This window comes from Mobula birostris, chromosome 9 (genome assembly GCF_030028105.1).
Source record: "Mobula birostris isolate sMobBir1 chromosome 9, sMobBir1.hap1, whole genome shotgun sequence".
Taxonomy (NCBI): Eukaryota; Metazoa; Chordata; class Chondrichthyes; order Myliobatiformes; family Myliobatidae; genus Mobula; species Mobula birostris.
Window position 1 is genome coordinate 37,567,450 of NC_092378.1, and position 17,417 is coordinate 37,584,866.

The window sequence follows — 17,417 nt, forward strand, 5'->3', positions numbered from 1 at the left end:
CCTACATCAGGACTAACGGAAAAAAGATAGTAAGAGATTTGAAAGTGGGAGGGGGAGTGGGAGACCCGGAATGATAGGACAAGACAGGAGGGGGAGAGATGAAGCTAAGAGCTGGGAAGTTGATTGGCAAAAGGGATACAAGGCTGGAGAAGGGGAGTATCATAGGACGGAAGGCCTTGGAAGAAAGAAGGAGGGAGGGGAGCACCAGAGGAAGATGGAGAACAGGCAAGGAGTTATTGTGAGGGGGAAAGAGAGAAAAAGACAAACAAATAAATAAATAAATAGGTAGATAGATAGATAAATAAGGGATGGGGTGAGAAGGGGAGGAGGGGCATTAATGGAAGTTAGAGAAATCAATGTTCATGCAATCAGGTTGGAGGCTACCCAGACGGAATATAAGGTGTTGTTCCTCCAACCTGAGTGTGGTTTCATCTGGACAGTAGAGGAGGCCATGGATTAACATATCGGAATGGGAATGGGACGTGGAATTAAAATGTGTGGCCACTGGGAGATCCTTCTTCCTCTGGCGGACAGAGCGTAAGTGTTCAGCGAAGCGGTCTCCCAATCTGTGTCAGGTCTCACCAATATATAGAAGGCCACACTGGGAGCACCGGACACAGTATATCACCCCAGCCAACTCACAAGTGAAGTGACGCCTCACCTGGAAGGACTGTCTGGGACCCTGGATGGTGGTAAGGGAGGAAGTGTAAGGGAGATGTAGCACTTGTTCCAATTACAAGGATAAGTGCCAGGAGGGAGATCGGTGGGAAGGGATGGGGGACAAGGGAGTCGCATAGGGAGCGATCCCTGCAGAAAGCAGAAAGTGAGGGGGAGGGAAAGAAGTGCTTGGTGGTGGAATCCTGTTGGAGGTGGCGGAAGTTACGGAGAATTATATGTTGGACCCGGAGGCTGGTGGGGTGGTAGGTGAGGACAAGAAGAACCATATCCCTAGTGGGGTGGCAGGAGGATGGGGTGAGAGCAGATGTGCGTGAAATGGGAGAGATGTGTTTCAGAGCAGAGTTGATGGTGGAGGAAGGGAAGACCTTTCTTTAAAAAAGGAGGACATCTCCTTCATCCTAGAATGAAAAGCCTCATTCTGAGAGCAGATGCGGCGGGGACAGAGGAATTGAGAGAAGGGGATGGCATTTTTATAAGTAACAGGATGGGAAGAGGAATGGTCCAAGTAGCTGTGAGAATTCCACGTCCCATTCCCATTCCCATTCTGATTTGTCAATCCATGGCCTCCTCTACTGTCAGGATGAAGCCACACTCAGGTTGAAGGAACAACACCTTATATTCCATCTTGGTAGCCTCCAACCTGATAGCATGAACATTGATTTCTCTAACTTCCATTAATGCCCCTCCTCCCCTTCTTACCCCATCCCTAATTTATTATTTATTCATTCTCTCTCTCTCTCTCTCTCTCTCTCTCGCTCTCTCTCACACTCTCCCCTCCTCCCCGCCCCCAGAATAACTCCTTGCCTGTTCTCCATCTTCCTCTGGTGCTCCCCTCCCCCTTTCTTTCTTTCTGCCAAGGCCTTCCGTCCCATGATTAGATTAGATTCAACTTTATTGGCATTGTGCCGAGTACAGATACAAAGCCAATGAAATGCATTTAGCATCTGACCAGAAATGCAAAGAATAGTGTTATTTACAAAATAACTGTGAATAAAAAAAGTGCTACAGCACACAGATATAAAAGTACTGAAACAGTACAATACCGATGCAATACTGCTTAGCGCTGTATTCCCCCTTCTCCAGCCTTGTATCCCTTTTGCCAATCAACTTCCCAACTCTTGGCTTCATCCCTCCCTCTCCTGTCTTCTCCTATCATTTCGGGTCTCCCCCTCCCCAATCCCTTACTATCTTTTTTCTGTTAGTCCTGACAAAGGGTCTCGACCCGAAACGTTGACTATACTTCTTCCTATAGATGGTGCCTGGCCTGCTGCGTTCCACCTGCATTTTGTGTGTGTTAGTTTAAAATTATAGTTAGGGTTTCTGTCTTAACAACTATTCCAGAGAGTGAATTCCAGATCCTCATTATTTTCACAACTCTACTCTAACCTTTACATTAAATTGATACCCTTTGATTGTTTAGCCCTCTACTAAGGGTACTGGGCCTTTCCTGTGGGATCCAGGTTATTTGGGGTCCATGTTGTGTTGGTAAGGCAGATAAAAAATTGGCTGGGTCATACAAGACCATAGTAGGGAATTGTGAAATAGCTCTGTAGCACTACACACTGCAGTGGAGATCAAGGGGATGGCCTTGATCTCCAGAGAGATAAAGGGTCTTGCAGGGCTTGTCCCAGACAAGTGTAGCTAGAATCAATTCAAGCCAACCCAAACCACATGTTACAGGCTAAAGTGAACTATTGTAAACTCATACATGGTTACCCACCAAGCAACTATCCCATAAACTCCAGCACATAAACTTGCCATTGTACGTATGAACTGCTCATGGCTTATATAACATACAATTGCTGAAGCTTAATGGCTCATATAGGCCCTGAAACTTGACACTGCAAAAGACTTACCTCGCTCTATGTATAGATTAGCATATACAGGGAAGAACTAAAAGGGAAAAATGCAGATAAGAAAACTTTGGATTGGGAAGCATACTGTATATTCCATGATGAGTGACTCCCACCTGACGTTAGGTTGGAATAAACAAAAAGTTTGTTCAAAGGTCAAAGTAAATTTAATATTCAAATACATATATGTCACCATATACAACCCTGAAATGCATTTTCTTGCCAACATATACAGTCAATCCAAGAAAGACAATAGAATCAACGAAGGACCACACCCAACTGGAAGGACAAACAACCAATGTGCAAAAGAAAACAAACTGTGCAAATAGAAAAGAGAAAAAATTTATTAATAAATAAGTAAACAATAAATATCAAGACCATGAGATGAAGTGTCCTTGAAGGTGAGTCCATAGATTGTGGGAGCATTTCAATGATGTGTTGAGTGAAGTTATCCCCTTTGATTCATGAGCCTGATGGTTGAAATGTAAAAGTTGTCCCGGAACTTAGTGGTGTGGGTCCCGAAGCTCCTGAACCTTCTTCTTGACAGCTGCAGCGAGAAGAGAGCATGGCCTGGATGGTGAGGTTCCTTGATGATGGATGCTGCTTTCCTGCAATATCGCACCGTGTAGATGTGCTCAATGGTGGGGAAAGTTTTACCTATGATGGACTGGGTTATATCCACTAATTTTTGGAGGATTTTCAGTTCAATGGCATTGATTTTTCCATACTAGGCTTGTGAATCTCTGGCTTCCTCCTCCTTAATTTTAATAATCAGCTCCTTGGTCTTGCTGACATTAAGTGAGAGATTGTTGTGGCACCACTCAGCTGGACCTTCGATTCTGCCAACAACACTGGTGAAGTCAGCGAAGTTAAATTTGGAACTGGATCTGTGCTTAGCCTCACAGTCATAAGTATAAAATGAGTAGAGCAGGGGGTTAAGCACACAACTGTGTGGTGCATCTGTGCTGATCGAAACTGTGGAGGAAATGTTGCCAATCTGAACTGACTGGGGTCTGCAAGTGAGGAAGCCAAGGATCCGGTAATTGCACAGGAGATACTGAGGTCAAAGTCTTGAAGTTCATTGATTTTTGAAGGTTATATGTCAAGGGGATAGGAGCCAGGATGATAGAGCTGAGGATGAGCCAGCAGGTTTACAAGTAGATGATGGGTGTAATGTGAATATAAGGAAGGAAAAGCCAATGACTGGATACAAATGCAGACAGTGCAAAGAGTTAAATTGTATCACAGAGGCAAAATTCAAAAGGGCAAAGAATGCAGGACTGAAGGTGCTGTATTTAAATGCAAGTAGTGTTCAGAATAAGGTGGATGAACTTGTGACGCAATTAGAGGTTGCTCGGTATGACATTGTGGGCATCATTGAGTCGTGGCACAAACAAGGTCATAACTGGGAGCTTAATATCTAAGGATATACTTTGTATTGAAAGAACAAGCAGGAAGGCATAGGTGGAGGTGTGGCTCTGTTGGTGAGAGGTGGAATTACATCTTAAGAAAGAGATGACATAGGGTTAGAGAATGTCGAATCTCTGTGTGTGGAATTAAGAAACTGCAAGGATATAAAGCCATTATGGGAATCATATATAGGCTTCCAAATTGTAGCCAAGATGTGGGGTTGAGATGTGAATTCATGTCACAATTGTAATGGGGGACTTCAATACGCAAAAATGGTGTTGGATCACAAGAGAGGAGAATTGTTGAATGCCTACGAGATGGCTTTTTAGAGCAGCTTATGCTTGAGCCTACTCTAGGAAAGGCTATCTTAGATTCAGTGTTGTGTAATAATCCAGATTTTATTACGGAGTTTAAGGTAAACCTTAGGAGGCAATGATCATGATGCCATTGAATTCACACTGCAATTTGAGAGGGCGAAGCATGTCAGACGTATCAGCATTGCAATGGAATAAAAAGAATCACAGAGGCATGAGACAGGAGTTTGCCCAGATGGATTGGAGGGGGATACTGGCAGAGCAGAGGTGCTGAAGTTTCTGAAGTTCCTGGGAATAGTTCACAAGGCACAGGATAGATATGTCCCACAGTAGAAAAAGTTCTCAAATGGTAGGAGTAGGCAACCATGGCTGACAAGAGAAGATAAGGACTGCATAAAAGCCAAGTAAAGGACAAATAATGTAGCAAAAGTGAGTGGGAAGTTGGATGATTGGGAAATTTTTTAAATCCAACAAAAGGCAACTAAAAAGGCCATAAGAAGAAAAAGATGAACTATGAGGGCAAACTAGCTGATAGTTTAAAAAAAGCAGCATACTAAAATATTTTTCAGTTATATAAAGAGTAAAAGGGAGGTGAGAGTTGATATCGGACCACTGGAAAATGATGCTGGTGAGGTAGTAAGAAGGCCAAAGAAATGCTCGATGAACTTAATAAGGACTTTGCATCATTCTTCACTGTGGAAGACATTAGCAGTGTGCCAGAGGTCCGTGAGCATCAGGGAGAAGGAGTAAGTGCCATTACTGTTACAAAGAAAAAAGTGTTAGGTAAACTGAAAGGTGTTAAGGTGAATAAGTCACCTGGATCAGATGGGCTACATCTCAGAGTTCTGAAAGAGATTGCTGAAGAGATAGCAGATGCATTGGTTATGATCTTACAAGAATCACTTCATTCTGGCATGGTTCTGGAGGACTGAACAATTTGAAATGTCAATCTACTACTTAAGAAGGGAGGAAGGCAAAAAAAGGAAAATTATAGGCCAGTTAGCCTAACCTCAGTGACTGGGAAAGTGTTGGTGTCCATTATTAAGGATGAGGTTTCAGGGTACTTGGAGACTAATGACAAAAAAGCAAAGTCAGCAGGGAAATCTTGCCTGACAAATCTGTTACAGTTCTTCGAGGAAGTAACAAGCAGGGTGGGCAAAGAAGAGGCAGTGGATGTCATTGACCTGGATTTTCTGAAGGCATTTGATAAGGTGCCACACATGAGGCTGCTTAACAAGATAAAATCCCATGGCATTACAGCAAAGATACTGGCATGGATAGAGGAATGGCTGATAGGTAGGAGGCAGTGAATGAGAACAAAGGGGGGGGGGTGCCTTTTCTGGTTGGCTGCCAATGTCTAGTAGTGTTCCTCAGGAGTCAGTATTGGGACCACCACTTTTCACATCCTTTGTCAGTGATTTGGATAATGGAATTGATGGCTTTGTGGCAAAATTTACAGATGATACGAAGATAGGCAGAGGGGTAGGTAGTGCTGAGGAAGCAATGCAATTGCAGCAGGACTTAGACAAACTGGAAGAATGGACAAAAAAGTGGCAGATGGAATACAGTGTTGGGAAATGGATGATAATGCATTTTGGTAAAAGGAACAAAAGTGCAGACTATTATCTAAATGGGGAGAAAATTCAGACATCAGAGGTTCAAAGGGACTTAGGAGACCTTGTGCAAGACACCCAGAAAGATAATTTACAGGTTGAGTCTGTGGCAAAGAAGGCAAATGCAATATTGGCATTTATTTCAAGGGGAGTAGAATATAAAAACAAGGGGGGGGGGAATTTAAAGTGAAAATTGATGGTTTCCTGATCAGTCAGGGCATGAAAGGTTATGGCGAGAAGGTAGAAGGTAGGTGCATGGGGTTGAGTGGGATCAGCCATGATGGAATGGTGGAGCAGACTCGATGGACTGATTGGCCTAGTTCTACTCCTATGGGTTATGGTCTTATGCTTATGGATTACTTTTGAGGGAATGATAGTTTTGAATGCCAAGCTATAGTTATAAAGAGCATCCTGTTGCACGCACCTTAGCCGTCCGGATGTCCCGGGATTGAGCAAGGAGCCAATGACATGGAGTCTGCTGTGCCGGTAGGCAAATTAGAGCAGATCTAAGTTACTCCTCATGCAGGAGTTGATATGTTTTATCGTCAGCCTCTCAAAGCACGTCATCACAGTGGATATAAGTGCTACTTGCTACATTTTTTTTTTGGCACTGGTATAATTGCAGCCTGCTTGAAGCAGATGAGTACCTCAGCTGCAGAAGCGAGGTTAAAGGTATCAGTGAACACTCCAGTCAGTTGATCAGCGCAGATCAGGTAACCCAACTGGGCTAGATGCCTCCCCTGGGTTCACCCTCCTGAAGGATGTTCTCATGGCAGCCTCAGAGACTCAGATCACAGGGTCATCAGGGACTGTGGCGGAGCTTTTGAAGTTTTCTCCATGTTTTGATGGCCAAAGTGAGCATAGGAGACATTGAACTCATCTGAGAGTGAAGCCTTGTTGCCACCTATGTCACTTGGTATCACTTTGTAAGAGGTGATAGCGTTCAAGCCCTTCCACAGCTGTCAGTGATTCAAGTCTGGAATTGCCACATTGCACTTGAGATGGTTTTCCAGAGATCGTATCTTCTTCTTGTATCTTACTTGGTTGCCACACCTGAATACCGCTGATATGGCCCTCACCAGATTGCGGGTCTCATGGTTCATCCAGGGCTTCTGATTGGGGAAGGCTCTTACCTTATGAGGGCACATTTGTCTAAAACTGCTTTTATAAAATCCATGACAAACATGGCATATTCATTCAGAGCCTCTGATCAGTCTTTGAACGTGGCCCAGTCCACTGACTCAAAGAAATCTCATAGACATTCTTCTGCCTCCCACAATCACCTCTTTGTTGTCCTTATTTCTGGAGCCTTGCTCTTTACCCTCTGCCTGTATGCAGCACATAGCAGGACAGCCAAGCGATCAGGTTTCCTGAAGTATAGTCTAGGCATGGAACAGTAGGCATTCTTTTTCATAGTATAGCAGTGGCCATGTGTGTTGGGACCACTGGTTCTGCAGGTTATGTGCCGACAACAATTGGGCAGAGATTTCCTCAAACAAGTCATTAGCTAAGATTTGAAATGCATCGGGGTTGTCTGTTTCTTTTTTGGTGATGGCAGCTTTCAATATCTCAAGTACCTGATTAATGTTTTTGGTGGTATGAAAACTGCAATCTGGATCATAGAAGAGAGCTCTCTTGGTAAGTAGAATGGTTGGTACTTAATCATTAGATGTTCAAGGTCAGGGAAACAGGAATGTGACAAGGCTGCCATGTACGAGGAACACAAACAGTTTATCATGAAACACAGAGCCCCCCCCCACCCCCACCTTTTGCCTTCTCCGAATCAGCAGTCTGGTCCATCCTGTGTATCAAGAAGCGTTTGGGTCCTACCGATGTATCTGGCATGTCTGGAGTGAGCCATGTCCTGTGAAACACAGAACACAGCAATTCCACATTTCCCTCTGATACAGCAATCTTGCCCTTAGGCCCTCAGTCTTGTTCTCCAAGCTCTGGAACCTGGGCCTTAGCACTCAGATCTGCAGCTGGATCTTCAACTTCCTCACAGACAGGACCCAGGCTGTAAAAATAGGGGACGTTCTCCTCTACAGTCACTCTGAGCACCGGTGTCCAACAAGGCTGTGTACTCAGCCCCCTGCTGTACTCACTGTACACCCATGATTGTGTAGCCAAGTTTCCATCAAACTCAATATATAAGTTTGCTGTTGACACCACAATTGTAGGCCATATCTCGGGTAATGATGAGTTTGAGTACAGAGAGGAAATTAAGAACCTGGTGGCATGGTGCGAAGACAATAACCTATCCCTCAACGTCGGCAAGATGAAGGAATTGGTTGTTGACTTCAGAAGGAGTAGCGGACCGCACGACCCAATTTACATCGGTGGTGCGCAAGTGGAACAGGTCAAAAGCTTTAAGTTTCTCGGGGTCAATATCACAAATGACCTGACTTGGTCCAACCAAGCAGAGTCCACTGCCAAGAAGGCCCACCAGCAGCTTTATTTCCTGAGAAAGCTAAGGAAATTTGGCCTGTCCCCTAAAACTCTCACTAATTTTTATAGATGCACTGTAGAAGGCATTCTTCTAGGGTGCATCACAACCTGGTATGGAAGTTGTCCTGTCCAAGACCGGAAGAAGCTGCCAAAGATCGTGAACACAGCCCAGCACATCACACAAACCAATCTTCCGTCCTTGGACTCACTTTACACCACACACTGTCGGAGCAGTGCTGCCGGGATAACCAGGGTCACGACCCACCCAGCCAACACACTTTTCTGCCCCCTTCCCTCCGGGAGAAGGCTCAGGAGCTTGAAGACTCGTACGGCCAGATTTGGGAACAGCTTCTTTCCAACTGTGATAAGACTGCTGAACTGATCCTGACCCGGATCTGGGCCGTACCCTCCAAATATCCGGACCTGCCTCTCAGTTCTTTTGCACTACCTTACTTTCCCTTTTCTATTTTCTATTTATGATTTATAATTTAAATTCTTAATATTTACAATCGATTAAAAATTACTCCAGGGAGCGTGAAGCGCAGAATCAAATATCGCTGTGATGATTGTATGTTCTAGTATCAATTGTTTGGCGACAATAAAATATGAAGTATCAAGTACATTTGTTAACAAGATGCAGGGTAAAGGAACTTTCATTGCTTGGCCTTTCAGTCTGGCTTGTAGTCCTCCCCTCCACACTCTCTCTTCCAGCCTTCGCAATGTGCCTTCATCAACTTAAAGGTGCTTGAGAGTTAAGTCCACCGAGTCCTTTAGAAGATTATAAAATCACTAGTTCATTAAGACAGTTCAAAAGTATGTTGCTTAAAGGAAAATTACAGGCTGCAGACTGCAGTAGGAGTAGTTCAGTTTTGTAAGCAGCATGCAGCTTGTCACTCAGTTTCACTTGCACTATCTTGTTCTGAATGAAAATCACAAACTTTAAACTCTGTCTGCCAAGATGGAAGAAAGCGATGGAAGGGTGCCCTTCTGACTGGAGGTCTGCAACCACAGGGATCAGTGCTAGGAATTCCATTGTTTGTAATTGATTTGAATGAAAATGTAGTTGGTGTGATTTGTAAGTTTGCAGATGACAGGAAGATTGATAAGAATTGGGGAAAGTAAGGTTTTGCAGCCTAAATAAAGTTTCCTTGTAGGTAAAGTTTTTCACATCTTAAAAAAGCTTTGGTTGACAAGTGACATCATAAAAAATTTCTGAAACTGGTGCTTTACGCATTGGCCTAAGCATTGACACGCAATAATTTCACAAAGTACATCAATTCAGGTTAATTTCAGTTTCAGATTTATTGTCTCAAATATCCTCTTCCTATTACCAATAGACAGAGACCATTTCTATATTGTAATTTCAGTATTAAGTAATTAAAGCAATAGTCAATGTATTTCAGTAAGAAAATGATAAAAGGATAAAGAGTTTTAGAGCAGGACTCAAATTGCAGAGGGGGAAATACCTGAAGGTGTGTTTTTTTTGAATATTCATTGTGATCTGGAATGCAGCACCTGAAATGTTGGTGGATACAGACACAAAGCCAATTTTCCAAAGGAATTTGGATGAATACTTAAAAAGAAGAAACTGTTTTTTTTAATTGAATTGAATTGTTTTTATTACTTACATCCTTCGTATACATGAAATGTAAAAATCTTTACCTCTCCATCTAAATGTGCAATGTGCAATTTATAGCAATTTATAATAAATAGTACAACAGGACAGTCAATATAACATAGAAATACAGTTGTGTCAGCATGAATTAATCAGTCTGATGGCCTGGTGGAAGAAGCTGTCCCAGAGCCAATTGGTCCTGGCAATTATGCTGCGGTATCTCGTCCCGGATGGTAGCAGCTGGAACAATTTCTGGTCGGGGTGACTCGGGTCTCCAATGATCCTTCGGGCCCTTTTTACACACCTGTCTTTGTAAATGTCCTGAATAGTGGGAAGTTCACATCTACGGATGCGCTGGGCTGTCCACACCACTCTCTGCAGAGTCCTGCGATTGAGGGAAGTACAGTCCCCAAACCAGGCAGTGTTGCAGCCTGTCAGGATGCTCTCAATTGTGCCCCTGTAGAAAGTTCTTAGGATTTAGAGGCCCATACCAAACCTCTTCAACATCTAAGGTGAAAGAGGCACTGTTGTGCTTTTCTCACCAGACAGCTGGTATGTGCAGATCATGTGATATCCTCAGTGATGTGTATGCCGAGGAACTTAAGCTCTTCAACCTCTCAACCCCAGATCCATTGATGTCAGTAGGGGTTAGCCTGTCTCTATTCCTCCTGTATTCCACAACCAGCTCCTTTGTTTTTGCGACATTGAGGGAGAGGTTGTTTTCTTGACACTACTGTGTCAGGGTGTTGACTCCTTCTCTGTCGGTATTGTCAGTATTGTCAGCAAATTTAATTAGCGGATTGGAGCTGATGCAGTGGTAGGTATGCAGAAAGTAAAGGAAGGGGCTTAGGACACAGCCCTGAGGGGCACCTGTATTGAGTGTCAGAGGGGCAGAGTTGAGGGAGCCCACTCTTCTCACCTGCCAGCAATCTGACAGGAAATCCAGGATCCAGCTACACAAGGCAGAGTGAAGACCAAAGTCTCTGAGCTTCTTGTCGAGCCTGGAGGGTATTATGGTGTTGAGTGCTGAACTGTAGTCCAAGAATAGCATTCTCACATAAGCATCCTTATGTGAAAGAACAGAGGAACTAACGGAATAATTTTCAATATATCAGATCAAGCTTGATAGCCAAAAACCTTCTCCAACCAGTATAATTCTATATCACTGTCTTACGTTACGTAAGTTAAAGAAAGACTTACACAAGCTTCATAAAGTAAAGAAAAGATTTGAGGGTGAAAACATCAATTAATAGTTGGGTAAATGGTAAATATTTTCCAATTTTATCATCCAATTTAAAGTTGATATATCCTCTTTGAGTTTCAAGCCATCTTGTGGCATAAATATAGAGCTAGACTGAGATACACCACTTACTTTCATCAACAATAAAAATTTGTGTTCTTGAGAATTGTCCATCCTATACTTCCTCTGTGCCAAGCATGCATGCATAATGACATCTGAGCTGCTTATAATAGGGATAGAAAATGATTTTGCAAGCACCATTATGGGGAAAGGGAAGAAATATGAAGTTTAGTATGGGGAACTGGAATCACAATGACAGGTATTAGGAGAGATGGCACCAGGATACATCCCAGAATATTGATATGCAGTGGTTAAGCAGTAATTGCAATGAAATTGCTAATGCAAATTGAGAAGTTCTCTAGTCTACATGAAGTTTCCTCACAGATAAAATATTACATACTGTACAGTAACTGTGGGGAGTATAGGAAGAGGACAAAATATACTATAAAATCTAATCTTTCTATCAGCATGACTTCTCTGTATATGCAAGCAATCCTTTCCTAATACAGGATATTAGTTGCATTATGTTAGCATTACAAAAAATGCCCTTAGCTGTTGGAAATTATAAAGTGGGCAGATTCTGCTGAACGCTCGAAAAGTTATCAGGGTGATGTTACATGAAAATGGAATAAAGATAAATACATGACTACAAGCAGTTCAATAAATTACTGGCTGCTGTTACTGGAAATTTGAATTGGTCCGTGGGGATTCTAGTTGCAATATCTCTGCTGACACAAGTGGTGAAGTCAACACTGGTGAAGATTATGGATAGTGAAATTCAGCAGACACTCCGAAGAACATTATTGTTCTTCGTCTGCAGATTAAACTACAAAATTGATTCAGAAAGGGTTGTCTGCCATGGTCTGTAACTGCGAAATGAAACCCTTAGTTGTAGCCAGACAAATAAATCATATCCCAATTTCCCACAAGGAAGTCTTTCATTACTTTGTCACTTATAAGCAAAGCCATCATGAAGAAAAAGACATCAACTGTGGGCGTCAATTAGAACAGTATCATTTCTTAATGCAATGATTACAGTAAAAAGGAATTTTTCAGGTCTTGCTGATACAGAGGGTTATGAAACTGTCCATTCATTTTAACAGTCTGGCACAATGGGACAATTTTAAGACAATCTATCTAATCAGATCTAGAGACTTGGGCAAATAAAATCACTCAAGTTGCTAATTTCCAATCCCCGGCTGTCAAGAGCTGACTGGTTTGTAAATTAACCTTTTCTCCTGAGCTGGTGAAAAATACACACATTTGAAGCTAATAGGAAACTGTTCACTGGAAGAGCCAAGTTTGAAATGGTAGTGAGTTTCTTGCCAGACCTACTCAGCAAAGATTGGATCAGAACAAGAACAGGCTTTAAATGAAAATTCAATTCCTTTCATTCCCCTATTTGACTAGGAAGATATGGATTGCTCCACTGGGCCTCATGTCCCTTCCTTCTGCATTCCTACCTCCCAGTCTCAGGTCACCTTCACAAGTATGCCTTCAGTTGTGCAAATTCAAGCTACTTTATACCAATATTCTACTTTGAAAAGATGTCTTTTATATATGCTGTGATTCTCTTTATTTGTGCTGTATTAGAAAACACGGATAAAATGAAAGGGAAGGCAGGGCAACCCTGATGGTGGTGGTAGAAAGAAAGGTAGTAGAGAGGAAAGTTCACTGTTGGGTGGGGTAAGGAAATGACCAATGGCAAGAAGATCTATGGGCACATCAGGGAATTGGAGAAGCATGTAATATACAACAAAATATGATAATCCTATTAATCCTCACACAGATTGGGCCTTAATTAGCAAATAAAGCTTGGAGGATGAGTTCATGGATTATTTTGGAAGAAGTTCATGAGAATAATATTTTAAGGAAACAACTTAGGGAATAGGTCATGTGAGATCCAGATATTATCCAATAAGAAAGTTAATTAGTAAAGGATCCTCTGGGTAAGAGTAATCCTAATAATAACAGAATTTCGTATTAAGTTTGAGGGTGATCTGCTTTTGAGCCTTAAATTAAGTCAGTTGCAGAAAATATAGGGTAAGCTGATTGAGGTAGTTTAGAAAATTGGTTAAAAAATTAAGTAGATAAGCAATGACAAATATTTAACGATATATTGTAATGCATAACTCTCAATAAATTCAAAATCGCTTGACCAATAGAAACAGATTTGGAAATTTAGTATTGTCAACAAGGGAAATTAAGGACTGTATTAGATTAAAATAAGAGTCTTATAATGTTGCTTAAAAAAGCAATATTAGATGATTGAGAGGGTTGAAACGCTCAGCAAATAATGACCATGAAATCAAAGTGGTGAGGTTAACTATTAAAGTGCCATGAAGATAGCTGCCTAACTAGTTATTTATGACGTATCTTAATGACTTAGGAAAGGGAATAGAGTGTAATGCATCTAAGTCTGTTATTGATATGAGCCTTGGCAGGACGTTAGACTATAAGAAGGACAAAAGACACCACAAAGAGAGACAACTGAATTAAATAATTGTACAGAAAGCAGCAACTGGAGTATAATGTGACAGACATTGCAGTTATCCATAATGATTGTAAGAATGAAAGATCAGACATTTTTTGAAAAATGGTGAGAGTTCAGTCATTGACTAACAGACAGTGGCAGATTTGGGGTGGGTGCCACAGGAGAGAATGGCAAGTACCCACTCTTGCTTCTATTTTTAGAACACAGAACACTACAGCACATTCAGGCCCTTTCAACCTACTCTAAGATCAATCTAACCCTTCCTTCCGACATAACCTTCCATTTTTCTTTCAACCTTGTGCTTTTCTAAGAGTTTCTTAAATACCCCCTATACATTTGTTTCTGCCATTACCCCTTGTAGGGTGTTTCATGCACCCACCATTCTGTGTGTAAAGAACACAGTAGCTCTGATAATCCCCCTATACTTTCTTCCAATGACCTTAGCCAATTAGCTATTTCTGCCCTGGATAAAGCCTGGCTATCCAATATCTCCACCTTTTTCTGTTCCATTGCCCCACTTGGAGCACCTGACGTAGACAGTGTGTACAACATATTGAAATCTGTCCACTATTTTTACTATTGACATTCATCATGATTGAGAGCACAAGAGTCACTGGGTAAGATATGAGAGGAGAAGATGAGGAAACTCTCCAAATAGAAAATAACTAACTAAAGTTAATGCATTTGTCCCTTGTTATTCTTCCGACAGCAACAAAACTAATAATTTATAATGGCTTCCTTATGATTGCAAACTTATTCCAAACCAAAATAAATTTCCAAAAGTGGACCATAATTTGCTGTAAGAGGAAAGGTCAAATCACACATGCTCACAGTTCAATGAGTCCTTGCTCATTCATTCAAGATGGTATTTTGCATGGCAAGTTTGTAATCATGTGAACTGCAAAACTCAGAGAAGCACAACCCAGAGTGGCAGATAACAAAAACAATGAACCTGAATCATCAATTTGATGTCAAAGCTGTGGGTTGCAATCAGGCTGATAATAATAGAGTAGTGTACCAGTTTGCCAGTGTTTAGTTCCACAATGCCTTCCTACAATCTACCTAGAGAAACTTGCTTTATCCGTTAGTAATCCAATGACAAACAAAAGAAAATCTATGCCATCCCCTCTCTTTCATCATTCCCCATTCCCCTTTCCCTCTCTCACCTTATCGCTGTACCTGCCCTTCACCTCCCACTAGTGCTCCTCCCCCTTTTCTTTCTTCCATGTCCTTCTGTCCTCTCCTATCAGACTCCCCCTTCTGCAGCCCTGTACCTCTTTTGCTAATCAACTTCCCAGGTGATTACTTCACCCCTACCCCACCTCATGGATTCACCTATCACCTTGTGGTTCTTCCTTCCCTCCCCCCCCAACTTTCTAACTCTGACTCCTCGTCTTTTTTCCAGTCCTGATGAAGGGTCTCAGCCTGAAACGTTGACAGTGCTCTTTTCCATAGATGTTTCCTGGCCTGCTAAGTTCCTCCAGCATTGTGTGTGTATTTATTAGTAAGTAGGTCTGCTTTGCTGCATTTATGTATATATTGCATCAGCATTTGTTCCAAAAATTGTCAAAATACATAGAAGTATCATGTCGAATTATTTCCAAGGAGTATTTATTGACATTTCACATATTTCGCTGATATGTAATATATTTCTTTATGCTGCTTCACACATATGAAACTACATTTCTAACCTCACTCACATAAGGTTGTATTTCATTTCAGCAACTACAGTGCACTGGTTGGAGTATGGATTTACGGTTTTTTTGTCCTGGTCTTGCTTATACTGGACCTTCTCTACTACTCTGCCATGAACTATGAGATCTGCAAGTTTTACCTGTCGAAGTGGGGGATACGAGGCAGCTGGCTGAAGCAGGATGAGAGTCAATGGAGCGGCTCTGCTCAGGGACAGGGACAGTGTCAGGCTCAGGAGCAGTCCCAGGCCCATGCTCAGGTCCATTCTGCACAGACTATACAGACGCTGAAAGCTGATGTTCAGAGTCCAGCCTTGATGTCTTTTCAAACTTCAGCTGCATGGTGAGTAAGTGCAGTCATTTCTAAAACAGACGACAGATGGATGCCTACAGCTACAGAAGGGTGTAAGCACGCATGTTTAATCACATGATGTTTTCTTTGACTCTCCAGGAACATCTTTGTTTCCCTCCTTACCTCTCATATATCAATACTGATTTTTAAATGTAATAGTATAGGTATGAATCAAGTCTCCAAGTCTCCAAAACCTAAATAAAGATTCTGAATCCCCAACTGAACAGACAAAGCCATTGACTGGTGGTCAGGTCACACATAGATAATACCATTAGACATCAGTTTAAGCTCTTCTACTCAGTTTGCCAGTGTTTCGATCCCCAATGCCTTCCTACGATCTGCCTAGAGAAACCGTCTTTATTAGTTAGTAAGTCTGCAACAAAATCAATAAGCTCACAAAGTGGCACATAAATTAGAAAGCAGTCAATTGCATCGCAGGGCTACCGTGATCATGTTGTCTCAGATTTACAATTGAGATTCTTATCACTGACATGTGTATAGAAACCATGGAAACTACAGCACAGAAGCAGGCCTTTTGGCCCTTCTTGGCTTTGGCTGTGCCGAACCATTTTCTGCCTGCACACAGACCATATCCCTCCATACACCTCCCATCCATGTATTTGTCCAATTTATTTTTAAATGTTAAAAAAGAACCCGCATTTACCACCTCGTCTGGCAGCTCATTCAATACTCCCACCACTCTCTGTGTGAAGAAGCCCCCCCTAATATTCCCTTTAAACTTTTCCCCCCTCACCCTTAACCCATGTCCTCTGGTTTTTTTCTCCCCTTGCCTCAGTGGAAAAAGCCTGCTTATGTTCACTCTATCTATACCCATCATAATTTTATATACCTCCATCAAATCTCCCCTCATTCTTCTACGCTCCAGGGAATAAAGTCCTAACCTATTCAATCTTTCTCTGTAACTGAGTTTCAGTTGACTATGTCATTAAATTTGCTGTTTTGCATCAGCAATACATTGCAATACATTAAAAATTAAGTTACGATAAAGATTATACTGTATTAAAAATGAATAGTGCACAAAATAGAGCAAAACAGTGAGATAGTGTTCATGGGTTATGGGCTGTTGAGAATCTGATGGCGAAGGGGTAGAAGCTGTTCCTAAAACATTGAGAGTGTGTCTTCAGGCTCCTGTATCTCCGCTATAATGGCAGTCACGAAAAGAAAGAATGTTGTGCATAGTCATAGTCATACTTTATTGATCCCAGGGGAAATTTGTTTTTGCTACAGTTGCACCATAAATAATAAATAGTAATAAAACCATAAATAGTTAAATAGTAATATGTAAATTATGCCAGGAAATAAGTCCAGGACCAGCCTACTGGCTCAGGGTGTCTGACGCTCCAAGGGAGGAGTTGTAAAGTTTGATGGCCACAGACAGGAATGACTTCCTATGACGCTCTGTGCTGCATCTCGGTGGAATGAGTCTCTGGCTGAATGTACTCCTGTGCCCACCCAGTACATTATGTAGTGGATGGGAGACATTGTCCAAGATGGCATGCAACTTGGACAGCATCCTCTTTTCAGACAACACCGTCAGAGAGTCCAGTTCCATCCCCACAACATCACTGGCCTTACGAATGAGTTTGTTGATTCTGTTGATGTCTGCCACCCTCATCCTGCTGCCCCAG

General features: G+C 42.0%; 1 protein-coding gene across 6 annotated transcripts in view; it reads left to right on the forward strand.

Annotated features, from left to right (window-relative positions):
- Nucleotides 1–17,417, forward strand: part of LOC140203361 (protein shisa-like-1) — a 200,179-nt gene that overhangs the window by 161,448 nt on the left and 21,314 nt on the right. For 4 of the 6 annotated variants that reach the window (XR_011887346.1, XR_011887347.1, XM_072269407.1 and 1 more), the window contains exon 4: nt 15,448–15,759. Coding sequence is in view for 4 of the 6 variants with exons in the window: in XM_072269407.1 (XP_072125508.1) it covers nt 15,448–15,759 (312 nt within the window). In the remaining 2 variants the exon portion in view is untranslated. Of the gene's footprint in view, nt 1–15,447; nt 15,764–17,417 lie in introns of those variants that run through there. The other 2 variants (XM_072269405.1, XM_072269408.1) reach the window with 1 other exon arrangement.